The sequence below is a fragment of the Vombatus ursinus genome, unplaced genomic scaffold, assembly GCF_900497805.2.
Source record: "Vombatus ursinus unplaced genomic scaffold, bare-nosed wombat genome assembly UNPS02014841.1, whole genome shotgun sequence".
In the NCBI taxonomy this organism is placed as follows: domain Eukaryota; kingdom Metazoa; phylum Chordata; class Mammalia; order Diprotodontia; family Vombatidae; genus Vombatus; species Vombatus ursinus.
The window spans coordinates 12215136-12242985 of record NW_020954619.1 but is presented as its reverse complement, the minus strand read 5'-3'; the positions used below and the strand labels follow the sequence as shown (position 1 = coordinate 12242985).

The 27850-nt window shown below is 35.5% G+C and overlaps 1 protein-coding gene across 2 annotated transcripts in view; it reads left to right on the top strand.

Annotated features, from left to right (window-relative positions):
* Window positions 1-27850, top strand: part of SPTLC3 (serine palmitoyltransferase long chain base subunit 3) — a 192679-nt gene that overhangs the window by 75336 nt on the left and 89493 nt on the right. For both annotated transcript variants that reach the window (XM_027840439.1, XM_027840440.1), the window contains exons 5-6: window positions 8447-8571; window positions 11053-11146. In XM_027840439.1, coding sequence (XP_027696240.1) covers window positions 8447-8571; window positions 11053-11146 — 219 coding nt within the window. The remainder of the gene's footprint in view (window positions 1-8446; window positions 8572-11052; window positions 11147-27850) is intronic.

Here is a 27850-nt window from a genome sequence, read left to right as displayed (position 1 = left end):
TGCACACATATAAGGTAGCATTATTGTTTACATGTTACTTGTCATTTTCACTTTTAACTAAAATAGCCTCCCTTTATTAAGGGAGCCTCATTTATTAAGAATAAAAATTCAGGAGCCTTTTCTGAAAGAAAATTATTACTATTGTTAATATATTTGTACATTTTAAAGTTTTCATTGTGATTTCACATTTATCACAAGAATAGCATTACTAATAGATATATTATACTTTAACCCCTTCCTACGACACTCTGCAATTCAATCTGGCCTTCTCTGTTCTTCACATGTGAAATACCATACCCCATCTCCATGACTTTGCGCTGGCTCTCCCTTGCCTGGGATGCACTTTTTCCTCACTTCCATTTCATAGGTTTTTTCCTTCCTTTCAAATAGAGCCCCCAAACTACCTGTTACATGAAGCCTTTCCTGATTCTCTCAGCTGCTAATGCCTTCCCTCTCAAACTATGTAATTCATATTTAACTAGTTTGAATGTATTTGTATTTACATTTATTACATATATACCTACATATGCACTTATTGTTTCTGTTACATGTAAACTCCTTGTGGGTAGACACTTATTAAATATTTGTCAACTGACTGATTTAAGATCTGCAAAACAATTTATATATTGCCACATTTAGTCTCTTTATATTAGATCATTCAGTCTTCAAAACAATACTCAACATAGCAAGGAGAAGTGTTATTATCATCATTCTGCTGATAAGTAAACTGAGGATCCATATGTTAAGTAACTTCCCCAAGATACCTGATAAATGAATGACAGAATTAATATTAGAATTCAGGATCTTCAGATTTTAGTCCTACATCTAGCTCAACACTTGCCCCATAACACAATGCCTCTGTGATGTATTGAACAGTCTATAGAAAGTTTCAGGTTTAGGCATAAACTCAGGCACAGTCTGTAAGGAATCTGCCTAATTAACAAATATGAAACTCTATGTAAGCCTTGAAGTTAAAGAGTTATTAACCACAAGGAATTCAATAGATGTATTAATCAAAAACAGCTATGTGGTCCAGTGGATAGACCACTGGGCTCGAATCAGAAAGACTAACTTTCATGAGTTTCATGAGTTCAAATCCACCTTCAGACACTTACTATGTGACCCTAGACAAGTCACTCAACTCTGTTTGCTTCAGTTCCTCATTTGTAAAATGAGCTGGAGAGGAAAATGGCAAACCACTCTGATATCTTATCTTTGCCAAGAAAACCCCAAAATGAGAACACAAAGAGTCAGACATGACTAAAAAACAACCGAACAACAACAATCAAAGGTGTACAATATATCCAACTGATACTAAATTAGGTAACTGATGCAGATAAAATATGCATTTTAATGGGCACCAATGAGTGAAAAGGAGAGCAAAATCATACTATCCTTTATTTTCCCACTGATTTAATGTCATTTTCCAAAACATTCCCAGAATCTAATGTATTTTATACTAATTCAGTTAATTCTCCAAATGGCCACAAAATTCATAGCAATAAGCCATGCATTTAAAATCATTAGAATTATAGTATTAATAAAGAGCTCCAAGATATACATCATAATAGGGAACTGTATCATGTTACTACTGCTGATATTTGTTTAGGATTTGTTTGAATATGTAATACATCTCATATATGAATTTAGTCAAACTGCCAGTAATACTCAGCACACTATCTCAATATTCCATTTCAATTTACCTCTCCTCCTCACAATCTATTACAGTATGTTCAATATTCTCTAAACTAAAATTTGGCAACCCTGTGTGAAAAGTTGGTTCTTAAAATTTTAAATTCCTAATGGAACAAATTGGATTTTGAAGGTTAAAAAGTAGATGATTCTTTAAAAGTTATTTTCTACTCTGCTTGTTGTCACCACTAAGTAAATACCTTCCCAGACTCTTTGTATTAATCACTCTCTAGGATTCCGGGATCCAGTCAAACCGGCCTCTACATCTCCTGTCTCTATGCCTTTGTACTGGCTGCTTCCCATGCTTCCTCACTTCTTTCCCTTCAATACACAACTAAAACACCACTGCCTAAACAAAGCCTTCCCTGATCCTCTCAACAGCAAGAGCCTTTCCTCTGAAACTAGCTTGTATTCAACTACTTTGCATTTATTTACATTATTTTTATATTTATTTCATATACAGAGTGTCCCAAAAGTCTTAGTGCAATTTTAAGTTAGAATAGCTTTGGAGACTTAAAAAAAAAAAAGGCTTTTGGGATACCCTGCATAAATATACATGTCTTTGTTTTTTCTCCTTTGAGAATGCGATTCTAGAATATAAACCTTGCCATTAGGGATTATGTCATTTGCTATATTTATATCCCCCATACCTAGGGCAGTATTTGGTACATAGTAGACACTTAATAAATACTTACTGATTGACTAACTTGCTTTGAAGTAATACCTGTAATCCTGTTAATTTCCCTTTAGTAGGGACTGTGAATGTAGACTAGCAACCACCACTCTCTCCTTAAAATCATCTGGTTCCTTTGACTGCATCTCAAACAGAATAGTCATTCAGTGGTGTCCCAGAAACATCCAGAAGCTTAAAAAAAAAAAAAAAAGCAAAATGGAAAGAACACTGGATTCAAGTCCCTACTTAAAGCTGTAAGACCTTGAGCAAGTCACTTAATCTCACCACACCTAAATTTCCTCCTCTGTAAAGACCTATCTTACCTACTACATGAAAGCCCTACTCTGATGCCTCATCCTGTTGTGGAGGTGAGCCTCTCTCACTTCCTCTGCACCTACTGCCAAGCCTCGTTTCAACTCCACCGAACAAGATGCCCCTCCCAGATTAAGCTCATCACCTCTAATCTTACCACCACGCAGCTAATTCACTTCTTGGCTGACACTCCCTCCCCTGGTCTCTTCCCTCCGATTGGAGGGCTAGAGTATCAAATGCCTTTCTTTAGAGGAGAGACATTGGACTTTTGGCTCACTCTACTCTTCATCTGCTGCTCCCCCTAGTTTCAACTCCAGGAAACAAGATGCTCCTGTGTCAGGTACCCCCTGGCCTCCCCATCCCTTTTCCTGCCTCCTTTTGTGTATTTTCTCCCACCAACAATAGATTGTAAGCTCCTTACAGGCAAGGACTGTTTTTCTTTTCTATTAATTGCATCCCCAGCACTTAGCACAGTGCTTGGCACATAGTAGCCGCTTCATAAATATTTACTGGGTTGAATTGGATTGGGTTCCAGTAGAGCTTATACTCTGGTAAGTCCTAATATACTGCAAAGGCTTCAAAAGAAGCTTTTGTTCAAAGGAACAAAGTCTTTTTTGCAAGACAAGCCAATAACGTAGAGGCACATTATCAACAGGCTGGTCACCTGGTGGTAAAACTTTTGTGCCATGGCAACCTATGAAAAAAAAGAAAAATTTTTAATGGCTCTCAGTCCTGTGCAACCCTCTTCTGCTTCAACCACAATGGTGGCAGAATGGCAGGAACACGGACAGAGGGTGATAAGAATCAGGAGATTTGTAGAACATCAACAAATATCCATTTACTATTGGCAAACACAAGATCCTTGTCCAAAGAGCAACAAGTGGACATATTGCTAGAGTCTCTGAATCATAATCAACCTTAACATTCTTAATATAAATAAAATCAAAAGAAAGAAGTTAAATAGAAGTTAAATAAGTTAAACAGAAGAGTGTCTCAAAGGTATCTTTAGAAAGGCAAAGAAAGGAATTTGCAAAGTAGGTTTTATCATATTCCCCAAAGCTTCAAGAAATATTATTTCATGGGACATTTGGTCATCATATATTATAGTATTAATGATAATCCTTTGCAAAAAGACAGAAATTTCAGTTTACACATCATTAGTTGCCAAGGACAAAATGGTAGATAGATGCTATGAAGAACCTTATAAGACTTGCCACACTAAATCAATATGCTCTAATATTTGGTCACATTTCACCCCTGAAAAAGTGAGGATGTGAAGAACTATATGGAAAAATACAGTTCCAGAGGAAAAAATAAGATGCAAAAGACTTGTAGATTATATATATGTATTATATATTTCACATATTACATGGACATGTAAAGCACCAAATAACATCACACAGAATGAAAATGAATGCATTTTAATGGGGAGGAAAAGATTCACAATTGGTGTGGGAATTATTCCTGAAGCTGTGCACAGACAGCCCTAAGATCAGAAATACTAATAAACAGGAAGAAAGATGAACCAAAAGAACAAAATATGATATACAATTAAGAATATTTAACCCATAAAAGACCCTAGTCAACAAACATTTGACTTACTTGCCAGAGAGAAGTGGCTTCCAAATGCAATACTGGGTTAAAATATAAACTAATCTATAAAACCATACGAAAAAGGATGATAGTCAATTATGAGCAATATCATCTCACAAAGTTGAGAGAAGCAGTGGAGGACAAATCTAGTCTAGAGAAAGGCTGGCAAGATACAAACCAAGCAAACTCATGTGAATGGTATTCAAGGATGAAAACAAAAAGAGGATTACAAAACAAAAAAATGGAAAAGATTTGCAAAAACAAAACAAAAAAAAAAACACATTTTCTCCATCAAGGATAGTGAAACTACCACATTTGGATCCTAACACAATAGTCCCTAAGATATTTAGAGAGGAAGCAAATGAATAAAAGAACAAAAAAAAGCAGACATATTAGATCATATATATGTTGAGGATATCTAGGTGATATAACTTATCACATTGTGAGATCAATATATAAGATATCTAAGAAAGGTGGAAGATACCAAAAGCACAAGGCAGGGGGTGGGAGTGGAGGCTTAGGAGTGAAGCTCAGACCTTACTGATATTAAAAAAAATGATTAAAAAAATGCCAACAACTGATGTATATGTCGACTTTCCTATCTATTAAAAAATCTTTATGAGGAGTCATCTATACATGAATTGAGAGCCTCCTTGATGACATTATCAGCAAGGAATAAGCAGGCCTTTACAAACAATATTCCACAAGAGTCCATATCTTTACCATCTCACAACTGACTGAAAGATACTGAGAATATCAGATCTTGTGCTTGATTATTGATTACAAAAAAAAAATTCAACTTAGTAGAACAAAATACCATCTTATAAACTCTTTTACAACAAGATGTCTCCCATCCAAATATCATTATCATTCAAGATTCTCCAGAGTTGTAACTAGACAATAACTATGTTCAATGACCTTCTGATAATAAGCTATCAGGTGATGTAAAACAGAGAGATGTATACAGAACAAAAGTACTGTCACTGTGACAGAGGAGACAAAATGCAGAATCCAGGTCAAGGAAGGATTCCCTGTTAATGATGAAGTCTTCTTGCTCATGTTTGTGGATGACATTATATCAATTCCTGAAACAAAGCAGAGCCACTTGGAAATATCTGTAATTACTCAAAAGAATTTGGCTTTTCTATCTACACAATGAATGAAGTGTATCTATTGCTACAGATTTCAACATACACCTGACCATGTCCAAGATTTTGTTTATCACAGACAGATAACAAATACCATGAACTCGACCCAAAGTTGAAGAGAATGGTCTGAATTGCTTTTTGGAAAACTGCAAAGCACTTTTATGAACACTCAAGCTTTCCATAAAAGCAAAAGGCCCATATTTTCAATACAAATATTTTACTGGTGATGCTTTATGGCAGTGAGACCTGGAACACCACTTCCTTTAAAGAGCTAAATACAAGCATCACTCAGAGGACAAATGAAATAAGCATAGTAGGTGTGAGCTGGCTGCAACATATAACCAACAAGAAATTCTAAAGAATAGGAGTAAGGAATGACATCAAGGAATTGTATAATAGAAAGAAAGAATAGGTTAGTCATATGGCATAGTCAGAGTCCATGATCAAAATGTGAGAGAAAAATAAGGAAGTACTTTAACATTGTTGTGATCTTTGGGGAGTACAAGGATGAGAGTCATATAATCAATCAATAAACATTCATTAAATGCCTACTATATACCAGACACTATACTAAGTGTTAGGAATACCAAAAAAAAAAAAAAGACAAAAGACAGCCCCTGTTCTCAAGAAGCTTACAATATAATGGGAGAAACAACATGCAAACAAATATACAGATATACACATATACACACACAAAATGAATAGGCATAGATAGGTTTTTATCCTCATTACTGTAGAGAATTTCTAAATCTATGAGATTATAAATCCACTTGAATATCTGCATAGGTGAAAGTACTTTGAAAAATGTAAATTACTACATAAAATATGGGTTATTCATGTTGTTATTCCTCTCCAATTCTAAATATTAAATGCCCTTGACTTGCTCATGACTCTAGGCTAAATTATTATAAAGTAAATTATACATTGAGGCTTTAAACAAATCCACTATAAAGACGCAAAATACCATAAGGCTATATTGTGTTGCTCTAAAAGTTTGTTATCAATGCTGTTCTCAGCATGGCATGCCAGTGCTTATCTTGTTGTACATGAACAAAAATGTACTAGCAGATATTAATACCATGTTTAAATAACCTCAGCCTATCTGAATTAGGGGTAAAAAAGTTAATTAGGTCTTCCAGGTGTGATCACACTTAAGCAAAGAGACTACACTCTAACAGAATCAGAGAAATTTATAACCTAATCTCATTAAACCATCAATACAGACACCTGGTTTTAGGCTATGTGGATTTTTATTTTTGGGGCAGCATGGCTGCATATTTTGGTCAATTTGAATGACTAGCAAAATGCCAGTATATTTGATGTTGTAAAGATATAGACCAAGTATGGCAGAGATAGTCACAATGACTGTGGCCATGCATACAAAGTAAAATGTACAACAGAAGCAAATTCTCATGAAAAAAGTGAAACAACCAACTGAAGCAAATAATTATATCTTGTTTAAATTAATAAGAGGCAACATATCACAGTCGATTGACAGCTGGTCTCAAAGCCATGAAGACCTTGGTTCAAGTCCTCCATCTGACACATACTGGCTGTGTGATTCTGAGCAAGTTACTTAATCTTGCAGTGCTCTAGACAGCTCTCCAATACAAAATTGCAAAGGTGTCTACATGAAATGGTAGAGGGAGTTTCCTCACATAGGAGTTCCCTACACCAATGAAATTACAGGTCAAGTTCCCATCCCTCAAACTTTCAGAAGATTTGCTTCACTTCTCTACCTTGCATGTCTTAAAACAGCCTCTAAGTACTATAGTGCAGCATCCAATTCTGAAGACAGCTTATTGATAGTGATGAAGGGATTTCTTTTTACTTTTTAAGGATGTGATTAATCCTCCAGCATTTTCCTCTCTTCCTAGTCTTTTGCCCTCCATAAGAACCTGGAGGCAAGGGATGGTTTTGTAATAACACTGTCATATTTGCATTTATATACCACACTATATTGTGTCACTGGGGAAAAAACTTCTGAGATAACAAATTTCTTTGATGATCCAAGTGAGGCAATGGTATCAAAAGCAACTGACCTCAATTGTTGAGATTTTTTTCACCTTTGGGAGTGGTTTCATGTTCTAATCTCACTGATCACTATTAAGAGAATTTCATAAACAAAGATGGCATCATGTCTTTTGGGGCATAATGTTTAAGGAAGGATGTGATAAGCTAGAATGTACCCAGAGGACAGCAATAAGGACAGTGAAATGGCTTGAATTCATGACACATGAAACTAAAATGAAGGAAATGAGGAAAGTGATCTTTGAGGTTCTTTCAGGTACTTAATCTATGCAGCGATCTTATGTTTAGCCTTAAGAAGAAAAGAATTTGGGAACTTGATAGCTATTTTTAAGAAGCAGAGTTGTCCTGTCAAGAAGCTTAGATTTACTCTATTTCAGTGAATAGCTTTTAGCTGTCCTTCCTAGATTTGTGTTATCTGCATATTAGATAAACATATCATATCCGCCTTTATCCAATTATTGATAAAATATATTAAACGGCAAATAATCAAGAACAGATTCCTGGGGTATTCTACTAGAACTATCCTAAGTTGAATGTAATTTATCACAATGCAAAAAATATATTAACATAATAACATATACTAATAGTAGTATTTTGACCTACTTTGACACTCTATCCTATATATAATATTTATCCATTAGTACTTATCTACATACATATAAATATATATATTTTTTGTATCTTCTTTATCTATGTACCTATTATAATCTGATTATTTCACTCCTTTGGACTCCAAGTTAAAAATTTAAGATAGAGCAAAACAAAGGGAGACAATGATAAACCATCCTCAGCGGCCTCTAAGTAAAGCAAAAAGCAGCTACATTAAAGGATTTAGAGAGCAAATGTACTATTTTCTTGGAATCCAAAATGCATACTACAAAGTTGATATTCAGATGTGGAGAAATATTAATGTCCTTTAATTCATATAGGTTTCTAGGAACAGATTATGTATTTTCTCAAATGAAAAATGTGATATATTTTATTCTTCTTCCTCCAGGTAACACTGATAAACTTGAAGAGTTGGAGGACCTGGTAGCCCAGTTTCTGGGAGTAGAAGCAGCTATGGTGTTTGGAATGGGTTTTGCTACCAACTCAATGAATATTCCAGCACTGGTTGGAAAGGTAAGAATTATTTTGAGGTATCCATGCATTGTTATTTTAAAGAATTATAACTTTTACCACTTTTAGTTATATTAATGTCATTTCCATTCTGTGGAAAAAGTTAGCCCATTTACTTCTTTAGTAAATGTTAACTGGTCTTCAAAGTGACTCCTTTGGGGTTCCAGGTTACCAGAGTACAAAACTGTTGGCCCTCTATATGGGTAATAAATCAGCAATAACAAGACCATGCTCAATCTTTCCATGCCTCTGAACCTACAACACACTGTGTAAATTGACGAGTTAAGCAAAAGACTTTGAAAAGTGGTGGCAAAGAACTGGAAACTAAGGGGGTGTCCATGAATTGGGGAATGGTATAAAATACAGCAGATGAGTTTAATGGAATATTACTGACTCATAAGAAATAATGAAAGAGATGATTTCCAAGAAACCAGGAAGATGCAAAGTGAAGTGACCAGAACCAGAAGAACAGTTTATACAATTTCAAAAACACTGTTTAAAAAAAAACATCAACTCTGAAAGATATAAGAACTGTGATCAGTGCAATGACCAACCATAATTCCAAAGGGCCAATAACAAGAGATATATTTTTGGATATATATAGTCATGGTGGGAATTTATTTTGCTTTACTCTGTGTATTTATCACAAAGATTTTGTTTTATTTTGTTTTTCTTTCTCAATGGGTGAAGCAAAAAGGAGTTGAAATAAAAGCTTATTAATTGGAAAAATAAATTTTAATCTTAAAAAGAAGAAAAGTAATTTTGTAAGCAATCATCTACAAAATATTAACTGTAGCCAGAAAATTGGCCTATCCCTCTTAACTGGGGATAGACTGACAAAGCTTTGCCATATTCTAAAGCTTAACCTGAAAGTGATACTTTATCTTAAAACATAGATGTTTATCTGTGGTAACACTGTGTTAATCAGTGTGTTAACACTGATAAACTACCAAGAATACTCTGCAAGAGTTAAGAATACATTTGAGATTAGAACTGGGCAAAGCATTTGTGATCCCGAGAAAAGGCTTTTAAATTGTACTCCTCGTCGGGGCAGCTAGGTGGCTCAGTGGATGGAGCACTGGCCCTGAAGTCAGGAGGACCTGAGTTCAAATGCAGCCTCAGACCAAACACTCTGACACTTACTAACTGTGTGACTCTGGGCAAGTCACTTAACCCCAATTACAAAAAAAAAAAAAAATTGTACTCCTTGCGTTACTGTCCACTGGAGGCTTTAGGGTTTCACTGTAAAACAAACAATTGGACATCACAAAATAAATACCATTACGCAGAAAACAAAATTTTCTGCCATCAAAAAATATGTACATCTCAGCAACTACCCACTCCTTACCTGAGCCATGATAAAGACTTTGTGAAATGCTGCAAAATTGTACTTCAGGTAATCAAGTTTCATTGGCATATGGTTCAGAGAAACACACAGTTAAGTAGAGCACAAGAAAAAAAAATTTCTAAAATACACCATGAGTAAATGAGCACACTCAAAAGAGCAGATGAAGGATATTTCAGAAAAGACAGAACTTCTCCTGATACTCTTGCCAAATACCAAATACTCTTGGCAGAGACAAAGGGTGAACTGTTTTCTTACTTTTAATTTTTACAAATTTGTGTGTAAAACAACAACAAAAACAAAACAAAAGGATATATAACTTTCACTAAAGATACATAGTGTTTTCATATTATTAGTAATCACAGAATCATAAGACTTGTAAGTTCTCTCGAAAGGTCTCTTCCCATTATCTGAAGGCATAGTCTGCCCCTTAAAATATTCCAAAGAATCTAGCCTCGTATGAAAAATCTCTAGAGAAAGCGACACTACAACCTTCTCAGATAATGCAATGTAAATTTTAATAGCTCTAAATTTGTCTAATTCTTCATGCTGCAGCTTAAAGCTGCTGCTTACTAAGATCACTGCCTTTACAACATAAATCAGAAGAATTCTAGAGTGTCACAATCATCATTCGTATACTTGAAAGTCTAAACAAATCATCTCATTTTATGATTATCTGTACTCAGAGTCTTATCCACAAAGACATTCAAGTCAGTTGGTGGTCTTTATAATAATGGACTAATTTGAGACCTGACGTGATCTTATTGGACTTAAATTTAGAAGACCAAGGTTCCAGGACCAACTCTGCTACTCACTAGCTATGTGTCCTGGGGCAAGTAACTTAACCTCTCTATGCCTTGGTTACCTTATCAACCAAATAAGAAAGTTGACCTGAAGGATCTATAAGGCTTCTTCCAACTTTAATGGTCTATGAGTCAATGGATTCGGAGCCCTTTGTCAGTAATGTTTTCGCCTCACTAAAGGTGTTCAAGCAAAAGATTAATGATAGAGGGTTCTTGTTCAAGCATGGGTTGGACTAGATGGGCCTCTGAAGCTCCTCCCAAATATGGAACTTGGTGATTTTGATCCTGTCTTATAATATCCTATTGATTATTTAACTGTTTTTCCTTTCTTCACAGGGTTGCCTGATTTTAAGTGATGAATTAAATCACACCTCTATCATTCTTGGAGCCAGACTTTCAAAGGCAACGATAAGGACCTTCAAACACAACAGTGAGTACAAAGGGAATACTGCAGATTAAAGTATGGCCAACAGACACGTCCTTTCAACAGGGAATTCTGTTTAGTTTCAAGAAGCTTTATATGTTTCAGTTTCTGCCTAGAATAGACTGAGAAAACTGAGTAGGAGCTGGCTGTGAAACTGACACTTCAGCTACTACAACCGCTGGTGGTTCCACGGTGACCTCAAACAAATGGCTGAAGTATCTAAAACTTCCAGAGCAGGAGGTATTACATAAGCAAGCACAGGGTCGTTGTCATCAGTTACCTTACGGCAGTGTGTCGAAAGCATAACTAATTTCTTTTAAGACTATGCTATAAGTCTTCCTGAATTCTTACTAGGAACTGGAAATTTTTGATGTTTGTTAAATTTTTATGGTACAATATGAAGAAAAAGTGTTTTCTTACTTGGCATATACTTCTCCTATGAATATATACATATATGTATCTATGTGTGTATCTATGTACCATATATGTATATGTATGCAGGCATCTGAATATACATGTATTCAAATGAGCATATTCAGGCTATGAATACACTAATGCTTATAATGAGATAAACAGAGCCCCATTTCTTCTTCGGAGTGCTGTAAGCAGGGAATGTGGTAAAGCAGAAATAGCATTATACTAGGAGTCAAGTGCCCTGACCTTTCATCCTGGTACTGCCACTAACATACCTGATCAGCCTTCAGGATAACACTTCATCTCTCTGGGTCTTGGCTTTCTCATATGTAAAGTGAGAGCTAACCAAATGAGCTCTGAGGTTTGTTCCAAAGGAGACTCTATGAAATTTTAATTTTCTGCACAGGTATCCAGTCTGAATAACCCTCCCAACCAACATAAACTCTGAACTTCCCTTTCTGCTCACCCCTCTTCTTCTGCTTCCCTCATCCTTTTCAGTCCTCTTTCGTTTTTTTTTTTATTTTATAAATTTATTTATAGTTCTCAACATTCACTTTCATTAGCTTTTGAATTTTAAATTTTCTCCCCCTCTGTCCCTACCTCTCTCCCCAAGATGGCATGCAATCTGATATAGGTTCTACATAGACATTCCTATTGAACATATTTTCACATTAGTGATGTTGTAAAGAAGACTTAGAACCAATAGAAGGAACCACAAGAAAGAAGGAACAAAACAAAACAGAAGAGAAAAAAAAGTGCAAAAAGTATGCTTCGACTTGCATTCCAACTCTATAGTTCTTTTTCTGGACATAGATAGCAGTTTCTATCATGAGACTTTTAGAGATGTCTTTGATCCTTGCATTGCTGAGAAGAGCTAAGTCTATCAAAGTTAGCCATCGCACAACATGTTTGTTACTGTGTACAATGTTCTCCAGGTTCTGCTCACATCACTCAGCTTCAGTCCATACAAGTCTTTCCGGGTTTTTCTGAAGTCTGCTTGCTCCTCATTTCTTTCTTTTTTTTTTAAATTTATTTTTTTAGTTTTCAACAATCACTTCCATAAGCTTTTGAGTTTTAAATTTTCTCCTTCTCCCTCCCTGCCTCCTTCCCTAAGATGGCATGCAATCTGATACAGGCTCTACATATACATTCCTTTTAAACATATTTTCACATTAGTCATGCTGTAAAGAAGAATTAGAACCAGTAGGAGGAACCACAAGAAAGAAGAAACAAAACAAAACAGAAGGGAAAAAAAGGAGCAAATAATATGCTTCTATCTGCATTCAAACTCCATAGTTCTTTCTCTGGATGTGGATAGCATTTTCCATCGTGAGACTTTTGGAGATGTCTTAGACTCTTGCATTGCTGAGAAGAGCTAAGTCTGTCAAAGTTAGTCAACACACAAGGTGGCTGTTCCTGTGTCCAACGTTCTCCTGGTTCTTCTCACTTCACTCAGCATCAGTCCATACAAGTGTTTCTAGGTTTCTCTGAAGTTCACGTGCTCATCAATTCTTATAGCATTCCATTACATCCATATACCACAACTTGTTCAGCCATTCCCCAATTGATGGGCATCTCCTCAATTTCCAATTCATGGTCACCACAGAAAGAGCTGTTATAAATATTTTTGTACGTGTGAGTCCTTTTCCCATTATTATAATCTCTTTGGGATACAGCCCTAGAAGTACTATTGCTGGGTCAAAGGGTACATACAGTTTGATAGCTCTTTGGGCATAGTTCCAAATTGCTCTCCAAAATGGTTGGATCAATTCACAACTCCACCAACAATGCATTAGTGTTCCAATTTTCCCACATCTTCTCTAACATTTATCACTCTCCTGTTTTGTCATGTTAGCCAATCTGATAGGTATGATGTGGTACCTCAGAGTTGTTTTGATTTGCATTTCTCTAATCAATGGTGATTTAGAGTATTTTTTCATATGACTATAGATAGCTTTAATTTCTTCATCTGAAAACTGCCTGTTCTTATCTTTTAACCATTTATTAATTAGGGAATGACTTGTATTTTTATAAATGTGACTCAGGTCTCTATATATTTTAGAAATGAGGCTCTTATCAGAGACACCAGTTGTAAAAATTCTTTCCTAGTTTTCTGCTTCCCTCCTAATCTTGGTTGCATTGGCTTTGTTTGTGCAAAAACTTTTCAATTTAATGCAATCAAAATTATCCATTTTGCATTTCATAATGTTCTCTATCTCTTGTGTGGTCATAATTTTTTCTGTTCTCCATAAATCTGACAGGTAAACTATTCCTTGCTCTCCCAGTTTGCTTATAATATAAGCCTTTTTATCTAAATCATGTACCCATTTTGATTTTATTTTGGTATATGGTGTAACACTCTGGTCTATGCCTAGTTTCTGCCATATTCTTTTCCAGTTTTCCCAATAGTTTTTGTCAAATAGTGAGCTCTTATCCCAGAAGCTGGGGTCTTTGGGTTTATCAAACAGTAGATTACTGTAGTCATTGACTACTGTGTCTTGTGTACCTAACATACTTCACTGATCCACCACTTTATTTCTTAGCCAGTACCAAGTAGTTTTGATGATTGCTGTTTTATACTACAATTTAAGATTTGGTGTAGCTAGGCTAACTTCCTTAGCATGTCTTTTCATTAGTTTCCTTGATATTCTGGACCTTTTGTTCTTCCAGATGAATCTTGTTATTATTTTTTCTAACTCTATAAAATAATTTTGGTAGTTTGATTGGTATGGCACTGAATAAGTAAATTAATTTAGCTAGAATTGCCATTTTTATTATATTAGCTTGGCCTACCCATGAGCAACTGATATTTTTCCAATAATTTAGGTCTGACTTTATTTGTGTGAAAAGTGTTCTGTAATTGTGTTCATATAGTTCCTGGGTTTGTTTCGGTAGGTAGACTCCTAAATATTTTATGTTGTCTACTGTAACTTTAAATGAAATTTCTCTTTCTATCTCTTGTTGTTGGGCTTTATCGGTAATACATATGTCCTCTAACTTTCTTGGCCTTTCTCTAACTCCACTGCCATGAAAAGCAACAGATACGTGAGAGGAGTCTGAAGATGATTCAAAGATTAAAACACAAAGGAAAAAAAAAGCCAGACCTTTTCCTAAAACTATTGTGTCAGGTGGCAAGAAGACAACATTTGGAACAAGATAGAAAGTACATGCATCAATAAATCCTTGATCATTACGAATTAGCTGAGAGATTGTTGTCTAAATATAGAAAGTCAGTTTGGTTCATGAAGCAAATCAATTTTTTTTTTTTTGTAAATGCAAAGGTTGCTCCACACCTGCCCAAATACCAAGAAGTAGCCACAGTAGAAAGAGATGTATACCTTGAGTCAGAAAGACCTCTCTTACTAGCTGTAGAATTCTAGGGAAGTAACAACTTGTATCTTGCCTCAGGTTTATCATCCATAAACTGAGGATAACAATAGCATTCACCTCCCGGGGCTGTTAAGAGAATGTATTTATAATGTACTTTTCAAACCTTAAAGTGACCTTCCATGTTTTATAAAATTTCATTAATTTGAACCAGTCAAATGCATCTTCCTATTCAACTCTGGATTTATATTATTATTCATCTGCATCATCAACAACTTGTATTTACTATATGGCTACAACTTTTGGTATATGGGCAAAACAATGCAATAAGATACAGTCTAAGCTCTCAAGAGAGACAGGATATATGCATAGAAATACAACAAAGCATTTGCAGAATGGCAAATGAGGGGTGTAGGCAATAAGTATTACTGAAGTTCAGAGATACGGTACAGGAAGAAAGGAGAAAAGAGAGCACTGAAAGCTGATGTAATCACAAACAATTGGATGGAAGACACTATATATAATATCTGAGCCAGATGTTGAAGAAGGTGAAAGAGGATTCAATTTAGAGTCCAAGAACCTGGTTCTGAAACATAGCTCTGCCATTTATTACTTAGGAGACCTTAGGTACATCACTTTATGACTCTGAGCCTCAGTTTCTTCATTTGTAAAATAAGAAATAGACTAGATGACTTTTTTGGGGGGGGAGGGGGGGAGAGGCAATTGTGACTTGCCCAGAGTCACACAGCTAGTAAGTATTAGTGTCTAAGATTGGATTTGAACACAGGTCCTCCTGACTCCAGGTCTGGTGTTCTATACACTGCACCACCTAGCTGCCATAACAAGATGACTTCTAACGTCCTTTTGACTTTTATATGTATCTAGAAGGGTATGATAAGTGGAAAGGAGGTAAAATATTCCAATGAGGACAAAAGAATGTTACTATACTCCATGGTTTAGTAGAATGATAAAAGACAGATGCTTATCTTGAGGAAGCTATTTTGTACTTTGAGCTATCTCATTCTGCCTGAAGCAGTTAACTTGGAATAGTAGATAGAGTGCTGGACCTGAAAAGAGGAAAACCTAAGTTCAAATCCAGCCTTAGACACATACTAGCTGTGTGATCCTAGCTAGTCACCTAACTTCTGTCTACCTAAGTTTCCCTTTCATAAAATATAAAAGCGCTGAATTTGCAGGGTGTTGTAAGGACGAAATGATATAATATTTGTAAAGTACTTTGTAAACCTTAAAGTAGCATTTAAATTCTAATTATTATTATTATTATTCTTGGGAATACATAGGTTTCTTTGTCATTTTCTTTTCATAGAAGCTAATTCAGGGCTTTCTTTTGGCTAAGAATTTCCTCTTACGTCATAAGGTATTCTGAGAAAATTTGAGAATGAGCCACACAGTGAATCTGGACCTCAAAGAGTACTTGGCACTCTAAAGAAACCTGAGGTTATTAGCAAACATTTGAAATTTTCAGTGTACTTAGTTAAGTCAGTGATCTAGATGGTCCAAACTCATGAAAGAAGTGGGAATGCTCTGAACTATTGGCAGGAACATATTTTGTAAAATGTATAATCTATTGCTGGAGTTCACCATAGCCAAATAGGCTAAATCACCTCATGCAATCCTTAATCAATGTATAAATGGAAGGGAAAAATATCTTATTCCAACATACTATGGAAATGAATTTCATGCATCTACCACTGTGCTCTGAGCAAAGTTTAAATACATTACTAGTACAAAGGGCTTTTCTAATTACTGACAGAACTGATTTCAGTTCAGTTTTATGTTGTAACTTCATAACAGCACTATTCAACAGCACTCTATACATAATCTCGAGTAACAGTAACTATTCCTTCTTTTTAGTTCCCACATCTCACTTTTTCTTCTCATTAATAAGAAGAAACCAGAATTTAAGCTTTTAAACTTCTCTGTTCACTGAAACAACACTAAGATAATCATCCTCCTCACATGTGTAATGAGGATTAACGTAACACTGGCACAAGTGCTTTAATAAGCATTATTATTAAAAATCCCTTGCAGATGTTAACATGTGGCTTGTTGAAACTATAGAATCCAAACAGGCCTCAGAAATATAAACTGTAATCTCCTGAATTACTGCAGATCTCCAATTTGAACATTGAAGCTTTGTGTAATAAGACGTGCCTGAGAACTAGATATGAAACTGACCAGAAACCAACTTTGGTTGGAGTACAGACATTATGGATATTATCTATCTCTGACTTCTATAATTCAATAAGGTCATCTAGCTCATCCTCCTAATAGAGGAAAATTGATTGGTTTTTTCCTCCTCTTGAGAACAGTGTAAAAACACAGAGGTGTTTTGTTTGGACTGGATTTTGGTTTTTTTTGTTTTTTTGTTTTTTTGGCGGGGAGGGTAACATTCAAATAAAAAGGTACTTGGCTTTGGAACTTTCATTACAAGTTAAATACAGTAATTTCCCCTACAATTTAAGTGACTGAAATTCCTCTCCCTTCCATCAGAAATACACACACACACACACACACACACACACACACACACAAATAAAGAATAGCAGAGCAATTTAAAACCTTATTTTAATGCCCTGAGTATCACTAGAAAAATTAAAGAAAAAATATATTTAGATTGGGTAGCATTCCTTTGAAACATAACCAGTACAAATCCTGCATTTTTGAAAATGTAGTAACTTTTTTGACCTCCCAAATTTGGACAGGTTTTCTATAAATAAATAAATAAATAAATAAACCCCTACAACATATGGGTTATTTTAATTTTTTTAATTCTAAATTTAAAAAATATAAAAATAAAATAGGCATTTTCATATTCAAATTGAAACAGAAAAACACTGTGAATCCCTTGCTCTTCTTTTTTACAGTATGTAATAAATTCAACATGTTAACTGCCATCCATCAAAACCATTCTATTTGTCTGTTTCCTTTCATTCTTCCTCCTGTTCAGTTCTGAGCATATTTAACAAATGTTTCAATGGCCCTCTTTTCTTCTTTTTTCTTCATCAATTCATACAAGTCTTCCCAGCCTTCTCTAAAACTCTTCCACCACGTTTTACAACACGATAGAATCCCATTACATTCATATAATATAATTTGTTTAGCTGTTTCACAAGTGAGGTATCCCTTTCGTTTCTAGTTCTTTGCCACTACAAAAATAATTGCTATAAATATTTTTGTAGTTATGGGTATTTTTCTAACTAACTTATCTCTTTGGGGTATTCTAGATCAAAGAGTAAGCAGGGCAAGGGCCTTCTAAGGCACAGTTCCAAACTGCTTTCCAGAATGGCTGGACCAGTTGACAATGGTTTATTAGTGTATTCTTGTCTTCATGCAGTCCAACAATTGACATTCTTTTCTACTGTCAACTTTACCAATCCGATAGGTGTGAAATAGAATCTAAAAGGTATTTTTCTAATTATTATTGATTTGGAACATTTTTTTTATTTGGCATCTGGTAGCGTGATTTCTTCCTTTGAGAACTTCCTGTTCTTATCCCTTGAAATATATACACATGCATGTATGTGTGTATGTATACACACATATATGGGGCATGGTTTTTATACACACACGTATATATGTACATGTATGAACCATTCCCATATATGTTATATATACATACATGTGGATATGTAGGTATATACATATGTATATACAAATATACATACACATGCACATCTATGTCAAAGGGAGAGACAGAAAGCAACATGTGCCAGGAAAGTCAAACATCACCACCACTATTTTGACCATCATTTCCCCTCAGAACCTGATGGGGACAAACCCAAGACTTCTATTCCCAAGAACCTTGGGAATAACAAAGTTTCAAGCCCAGTTACCTCAGACATTCTGTGAAGCAAATCCTGTGGAAATGCAGCCTGAAAATTTTTTCAACAGCCCTAGGAAATAAAAGTTCTTGCCACTGTCAAATGGCTCAACATAAAAAAAGATATGATTTTATCAGTGGAAATGATAATAAAGAAGAGAAATTACTGTTTACTTTGCTGCTGCACCCTAAGGACCTTGGGACTTTTCCATCTAACTGGCAACTAAAAGCCTTCCATATATGTTGTCTTCCCATTGAGATGCTCCTTTGTATCCCTTGTACTTGTCACAGTACTTTGCAAACAGTAAGCACTTAACAAATGCTTCATTCATTCATTCATATTTAAATGTTCCGTTTACTGAATAACCCTGCATTCCTGGCATAAGCAAAACAATTCATAATTTATAATCTTTTCCATATGATATTATAGCTTCCTTACTATTTTTTTATTTAACATTGTTCTAGCAATATTCATTAGACACTGGTCTATAATATTCTTTCTCTGTTTTGATTCTCCCTGGTTTAGTTATTATACCAACCTGTATAGAAGGCATCTGATAGGATTGCTTCTTTTCTTATTTTTGTAAACTGTTCTCTTCCCTTGCCCTACACCTGATCACAAATGTTTAGTCTTTTTCCTTTTAAGTCTCCCTTCACACTCACCTTCTTAGAGTTTATTTTGTTTATAACTAAGCCTTCACTGCTCCTTCCCTCCCTCTTCTCTTCCTATCCCTGTCCATTTCCCTGATGACTTCAGTGTATTACTACACCAAACCCTGTGTGTGTCTTCGTATATGTGTAACACTACTTTGTACAGCTCTGATCAAAGTGAAGTTCATGTGATAACTATTCCTCACTCCTTCCATGTTCACATATTCTTTATCTTTTACATCTCTATTATCTATTACATCTCTTAGCTTCCTCTTCATTCTTCCATAGTATGTTCCCTTTTCCCTCCCTTTTCTTTCTTCTCTTAAAACCATCAAAACAGAGCAAAACCACCCTAAGGCCCTTTGTCTTATTTAACTCCCTCCATGACCCTTTAAGATATTAGATTTCTGAAGGAATACTTGTTTCTTCTCTCCTGTTAAAAATGAGTATTTCATCAATGGATTGTCTCTTTCAAATACTCATACGTAATCTACTTTTTATCGTATCTCTTGATCAGGTCTCCTGCAGTTCAGAATATACAACACTGACATGAGTCAAACAAGTAGTACAGCAAAGTATTAGACTTGAAGTGAGGAAGACCTAGGTTCAAATCCTGCTTCAGTGATTTACTAGCTTTGTGACTCTTAAACAGTCCTTTAAACCCTCAGTTGAGGTTTCTTCATGTATAAAATAGCTAACATAACAATGCCCAATATAAAGTTATTTTGAGGATTAGATGAGATAATATAGGTTAAGCACTGCACAAACCTTAAGAGTTTAAATGCCACCTATCACCATAGCATGATTAATCAAAATAATAAGTCCATGTGTTTGCATTTCAAAGTATCTCCTCAGCATCATTTATTTCATTAGAACTGTAGGTCATCTATTAAAATCTTTTTTTTCCTCTGTAGGATTTTACTCAATATTGCAGGCTAAGCTATTCTTGGCTGCAAGCCTTTATTTTTTGCTTTTTTAGAATACAGAATTCTAATACCTTCTTTCTTTTAGAGTGGTAGCTTACCAAGTACTTTAGGATTTTAACTGTGGTTCCTTATGTAACACCAATGTGAGTGCAGTGACCACCAACACCCACACTTCCCACTTAGATGTATAGAGACCTATTTACTCTGGATAGACTCTTTCACATAAATTTTCCTTCACATTAGTAAGTCTAATTTCCCAAAGAAAAATCATTATTGCACAATGAAGCTCAAATCCTCTGAGGGTTGATAACTAAGTTGAGATAACTTCATATTAGTTCTCGATACTTCACCAGTTTATTTTCATTGAAAGAAACCAGATATCAATAGTAATACTTTTATATAAGGGAAAACTGATATGGATGATGATATCATCACATGTACCCACATAGTTAGTAATTATATATATATATATAAAAACACAATATGAATTCCAATGCACTTATTATCTGGAAGAAAATCCAGGTACTAAGGGTAACTCACAATTCTAGACTATGAGCTTTGAAGTCACTGGTCCATTCAGGAACATATATACCATACAAAGCCACTTCTCTATTATCTGCTTGTCTACAAGTCTTTATCACCTGGCAGCTAGGAAAATCCTCTTCTACTCTAGTCTGAAACAGAGGCATGTAGAAGGACTTGTAAAAGAGTATTTAGAAACTGTTACCTCTTAATTTGAATATTAGATCCCTTTAACCTAGGGAACTACACAGTTCCTTAAGGGTGGCTATCTCCAAATACTATAGATAAAACTAGCCAGCCTCTCATCACCAAGATGCTTCAATGCCCAATCAACAGAGAGAACTCAGCAAATTGCTGAAGTTTTCTTGTTTAGTCATTACAATTAACCAGGAGTCAAGCTGCTTTCCAGTATTTTCAATTACATTATTATAGTCATTGAGTATACTGCTCTCCAAGTTCTCTTTACAACAAAGGTTGGATATGAACCTACAAAGGTTCAAACAAATGATTCCATGTTTTTCTGAATTCCTCATATTTGTCATTTCTTACAACACAATAATATTAAATTTATGTGTCACAATTTGCTCAACTACTCCTCAGTTGATGGATACCCACTTCATTTCATTTCTAGTTTTTTGCTATCACATTGAGAGGAGAGAGACAGAAACAGATAGAGAGAGAGAGAGAGAGAGAGAGAGAGAGAGAAGGGCAGGGGGAATCCTGGGGTTTATAGTAATTTGTGATAATCTTTCAATAAAAATTTCCATTTTAAAAAGTACTTATGGGGCAGCTAGGTGGTGCAGTGGATACAGCACCGGCCCTGAAGTCAGGAGGACCTGAGTTCAAATCTGGCCTCAAACCAAACACTTGACACTTACTAACTATGTGACCCTGGATAAATCACTTAATCCCAATTGCGTAAAAAAAGTACTTATAAAGTACTTTCTCTATAACATTCCTAAAATGTAAGTAATATAGGTGTTGTTATTCCCATTACAATCAATCCTCAACTTTTGTGGGGGTAACATTCCTAGAAAATGGTGTGAAAATTTTTTAAAAAGTAAGTGTTGATACATTGAACCTATGGGAAACAGGGGATTAGGTTCCTGTAACCACCAAAATCCATAATTTTTTGCTACAGATTACTGAAAATACACCTTTCTACATACAATTCTACATAACAAAATGTTAATTCTGAAAATATGCACTTTTCCTAACATAGTAACCATGAAATAACCCATAAAATGCCATATACAAAATAAAACTGGTAACACAAAACACTTTTTCTCACTAGTAATTCTAGGGAATTACTGTGACCTTTTGTGCTAACATCTTAATAAAAAAAATTGATTTCAGACAATATTCACTTTTTATAACACATGAAATCTATAATACTACAAATACTGTACAACAAATAAAATTATTAAAACTGAAACTTTTTTTAACCTGAATCTTACCTTCCACTGTGTCAGATGGTGGTGTGAAAGCATTGTACTGTATCCTAAACAATGAAAATATGGAAGGAATGCATGGGGGACTCTTTACAATGGCAGAGTGAACAAAACCAGTGAAGTGTCTAGTAGGATACCAGTTGCTCCACAAACTTGCATAAACTGTACCTCATTTTTTCTCTGCTGCACATAGCCATGAATGTGTGCCTATGCGAAAGTAAAAATGAAGTTACTAATAAAATCATGCAAATGCTTGAAGTTGCAAGAGTTAAATGCACAAATGTTGAGAATTGTATATAGAAAGTGAGAACACTTGTAAATATTGCCCCCCAAAAAAAAGCTAGTAAATATTTCAGCATGGATTTGAACCCAGTAAGAGAAGTAAAATTCCATTTAAAACTCCAAGTTCAGTTCACAAAAAGACACTATTACTTACTAGATGGCAATCTAGGAAATACAAAAAGCTGCTTGAATACTTTGGAATTCAATGATTTAAGAATTTCAGGAGATAGAATTATTGATCAATTTCAAGATCACTGATTTCAGATAAAAATTTTATGTTCTTGAATACAAAGTACATTATTAGAAGAACTTTGTTTCTTCTTTGTAGCCACATACAGATAGCAGAACCAACATTAAACAGGGAGGAAGGAGGTAACTGTTACTTTAATATAAGTCCCTGAGTGCTAGAATGCTCTGATTTAAGTCACTGAAAGAGACTGGATATAGGAGATAGGAGAGATTGAATCTAGAAAGGTGAAGAAATTGAAGAACCAGAAAGAAGGAGCAAACAGTAAGGGGTAAAAAAATCATATTTTTTCTGAGCTTCTGGAAGAGATTAGCAACTGAAACAGCTGACAGAAGGTGTTAGCTATCTGATTCTTGATTAGTTGGAGTCTCAACCTTGTTGAAAGAAGAGCTGCAGTTCCAGCTATTGATCTTTAGTGCCTTCAAGAACTTGAAAGTTCTTGAAAGTGGAGGGAGGCTTGAGGAGGAAAAAAAAGGAATGAAAAAGCTGCTCTGGTAAGTGGAAGGATCATGAATTGGTTAGGGAGGTGTAAAAGGACTGCCTGATTACAGTGACAGCCCCACTGAGATTACCGTAGTGTACTCATACAGTATGATTTCTTCATTCAGCAGCACATGACTGCAGACAAAGGAAGTGGATGGCAGGAGTAATGCAAGACTCAGAGTTGGCAGGGCAAGATCTTCCATAGCATAAGGAAGTAAGAGACCCCATAGGACAACGTAGACCTGCCTGAAGAGGTTCATCATGTGGTCAAGATGAGGAAGGGAAGAGATTGTAGCCGGTGCAGGAAGGATGGTTTGGGAAGGAAGTGAGGGGTGAAGGGATTGGAGGTCATGGTGAGGACTAAGGATAGGATTAAAGTTTGCAAAGCAGTGGGAGAAGATTTTGATCAGATAAGGGAATTTCAGAATTCATGAACATGGAGCGAACACTTAAAACTGACAGCAAAGTCAAGAGGTAAAACCAACTCTGTGCGTAGCTGAGGCGGGGCGGAAGAGTTGGTCCTAGAAAATGGAGAAATTTTAGCAGCTAGAAAATTAAGGTGGTTGAAGGAGCATCATTTTGTATATGAAGGCAGGACTTGGGAAGGAAAGACTATGAGCCAGGCACTGAACTCACTGAGTAAAGGAGAATATTGACCAGGTAGGATTGATACCAGCAATGCAGGGCTGGTTCAATATAAGGAAAACTATCAGCATAATCCATCATATCAACACCAAAACTAAAAGAAACCACATGATCATCTCAATAGATACAGAAAAAGCTTTTGACAAAATACAACACCCATTCCTATTAAAAACACTAGAGAGCATAAGTATAAATGGGTTCTTCCTTAAAATAATAAATAGCATCTATCTAAAACCTTCAGCAAGCATAATATGTAATGGGGCACAAGCTGGAAGCATTTCCAATAAGATCGGGAGTGAAACAAGGATGTCCATTATCACCACAGTCATTCAACATCGTACTGGAAACGTTACCTTTAGCAATAAGAGAAGAAAAAGACATTGAAGGCATTAGAATAGGCAAAGAAGAAACAAAGCTATCATTCTGTGCAGAAGACATGATGTTATACTTAGAGAATCCCAGCGAATCAAGTAAAAAACTACTTGAAATAATAAACAACTTCAGCAAAGTTGCAGGCTATAAAATAAACCCACATAAATCATCGACATTTCTATATATTACCAACAAAGCCCAACAGCAGGAGATAGAAAGAGAAATTCCATTTAAACTCACTGTAAACATTATAAAATATTTAGGAGTCTACCTCCTGAAACAAACCCAGGAACTCCATGAACACAATTACAAAACACTTTTCATGCAAATAAAATCAGATCTAAATAACTGGGAAAACATCAGTTGCTCATGGGTAGGCCGAGCTAATATAATAAAAATGACAATTCTACCTAAGCTAATTTACTTATTCAGTCCCATACCAATCAAACTACCAAAAAGTTATTTTATAGAGTTATAAAAAATAATAACAAGATTCATTTGGAAGAACAAAAGGTCCAGAATATCAAGAGAGCTAATGAAAAGAAATGCAGGGGAAGGTAGCCTAGCCATTCCAGATCTTAAATTGTATTATAAAGCAGCAATCATCACAACTGCTTGGTACTGGCTAAGAAACAGAGTGATAGATCAGTGGAACAGGTTAAGTATGCAACACATAGTAGTCAATGACTATAGTAATATATTATTTGATAAACCCAAAGACTCCAGCTTCTGGGATAAGAACCCACTCTTTGAAAATAACTGCTGGGAAAACTGGAAAAGAGTATGGCAGAAACTAGGCATAGACCAAAATCTCACACCATATACCAAAATAAAGTCAAAATGGGTACATGATTTAGATATAAAGGCTGATACTATAAGCAAACTGAGAGAGCAAGGAATAGTTTACCTGTCAGATCTCTGGAGAACAGAGGAATTCATGACCAAACAAGAGATAGAGATCACAAAAAGCAAAATAGATAATTTTGATTACATTAAATTGAAAAGTTTTTGCACAAAGCCAATGCAACTAAGATTAGAAGGAAGGTAGAAAATTGGGAAAGAATTTTTACAACCAGTCTCTCTGATAAGGGCCTCATTTCTAAAATATATAGAGAATTAAGTCAAATTTATAAGAATACAAGCCATTCCCCAATTGATAAATGGTCAAAGCATATGAACAGACAGTTCTCAGATGAAGAAATCAAAGTCATCTATAGTCATATGAAAAAATGCTCTAAATCATTGATTAGAGAAATGCAAATCAAAACAACTCTGAGGTACCACATCATACCTGTCAGAATGGCCAACATGACACAACAGGAAAATGATAAATGTTGGAGAAGATGTGGGAAAATTGGAACACTAATGCATTGTTGGTGGAGTTGTGAACTGATCCAACCATTTTGGAGAGCAATTTGGAACTATGCCCAAAGGGCTATAAAAATGTGCATACCCTTTGACCCAGCAATAGCACTTCTAGGGCTATATCCCAAAGAGATCACACAAATGGGAAAAGGACCTACATGTACAAAAATATTCAAAGCAGCTCTTTTTGTGGTGGCAAAGAATTGAAAATTGAAAGGATGCCCATAAATTGGGGAATGGCTGAGCATGTTGTGGTATATGAATGTGATGGAATACTATTGTGCTATAAGAAATGATGAACAGGCTGACTTCAGAAAAACCTGGAAAGACTTGTGTGGTCTGATGCTGAGTGAAGTGAGCAGAACCAAGAGAATGTTGTACACAGTAACAGACACGTTGTACGATGACTAATATTGATAAACTTAACCGTTCCCACCAATACAAAGATCTAAGACATCTCCAGAGGCCTTGTGATGGAAAATGCTATCCACACCCAAAGAAAGAACTATGGAAGCCAAATTGTTATTTTTTTTCTCTTCTGTTGAGTTTTGTTTCCTCTTTCTGATGGTTCCTCTTAGTGGTTTTAATTTCTACTTACAACAACACTAATGTGAAAATATGTTTAATATGAATGTAAATGTATAGCCTATATCAGATTATGCGCCATCTTGGGGAGGGTGGTGGGGAGAAAAATTTTAAACTCAAAAGCATATGGAAGTGATTATTGATAAATCAAAATAAATAAAAAAATTTTTAAAAAAAGTAAAGGAGAATATCCTGGAGGTTGGCAAATAAACAGCTACTAGAATCTTGATTGGAAGATATAGATTGAATGAACCTCAAAAGGGGAGAGGATACTGAATGATGGGGAGAGAGGAAGAGCCGAGAAGTTAGGGTGCAAGCAATATTCCAACTCCACTACAACCAGTGATTTGGGAGGCAAGGGGAGAAAGGTAAGTGAAAGTGCAGTGAGGGCTAGAAAGGGTGGCCAGGAAAACTGTTATCAGGAGAGAGGCAGGTCTCAGAGTACAGTGAGATGGAAGGACTGAGGGGGAAAAAAAAAAGATTTAAGATAGAGGCAGCTAGGCGGCGCAGTAGAGAGATCACCCACCCTTGTGTCAGGAGGACCTGAGTTCAAATTTGGCCTCAGACACATAATACTTCCTAGCTGTGTGACTCTGGGCAAATCACTTAACCCTAACTGATTCACTTAAAAAAAAAAAAGATTTAAGATAACACCAAGTTATGTCAGTTATTGAACTTACTCAATATCAGAACATCTGTACTGGAAAGAATCCTTATAAATTTAGTAAATGTGTAAATCCTTATAAATTTAGTAAATATAATTCTTTTCTCACTCAACATGTGAAAATTTATACTGAAAAGAGATCCTTGCAACCTTTCAAAATTTCTTCAAAACAGGAATTATGCAAAAGAGAAAGCTATTTCAACTGTTACCATGGTCTATAGGACATTAAGAACTCTGATAGGGTAAAATGGTATAAGTGTCATGAATTTGGGAATGCTGTCCTCCAATGTGAAGAAACTATATTCTACATGAACAAATTCATGATGGAGAATGCGATGACTGAATGTAACAATTGACAATAAACCTTCTGCCAGGGCATTTCAATTTAACTCAATTCAAATTAACAGGTATTTACTGAATGTCCATTGTGTTCAAGGTACTGTGATGAGTGATACACAAAAACAAAAATGAAATAGCCCTGCCCTCAAGGAACTTACATTCTACTGGAGGGAAAAATATACCTTACTCTATACCAGCTTGTTCACAGACTTTCTTAGTATAACTCAAAAGCAATGCTCTTCCATCAGAAAACACAGCTTACCAAATGTCAGAGAATTCAAACTAGACAGATACCTTAGGAATAAGACAAAGTTTTCTACTCATGCATAGGATATTTATTAAGGCCTTCAAAACTGGGATTATGCAAAGGAGAGAGAGCATTTTCCACTATTTCCATGGCCTAGGACACCAAGAACCCTTGTAAGGTAAAGCTTTAAGTGTCATGAATTTAGGAATGCTGTCCCCCAGAGTGAAGAACCCTGACTTGTAAGCTTTTCCCATTTCTGACATGTTAATGCTCACTCTGAAAAATTTAACATCCTAGCTCCAACACATCTATCAACAGCAGCCTCTACAGCACACCTCCAGACACC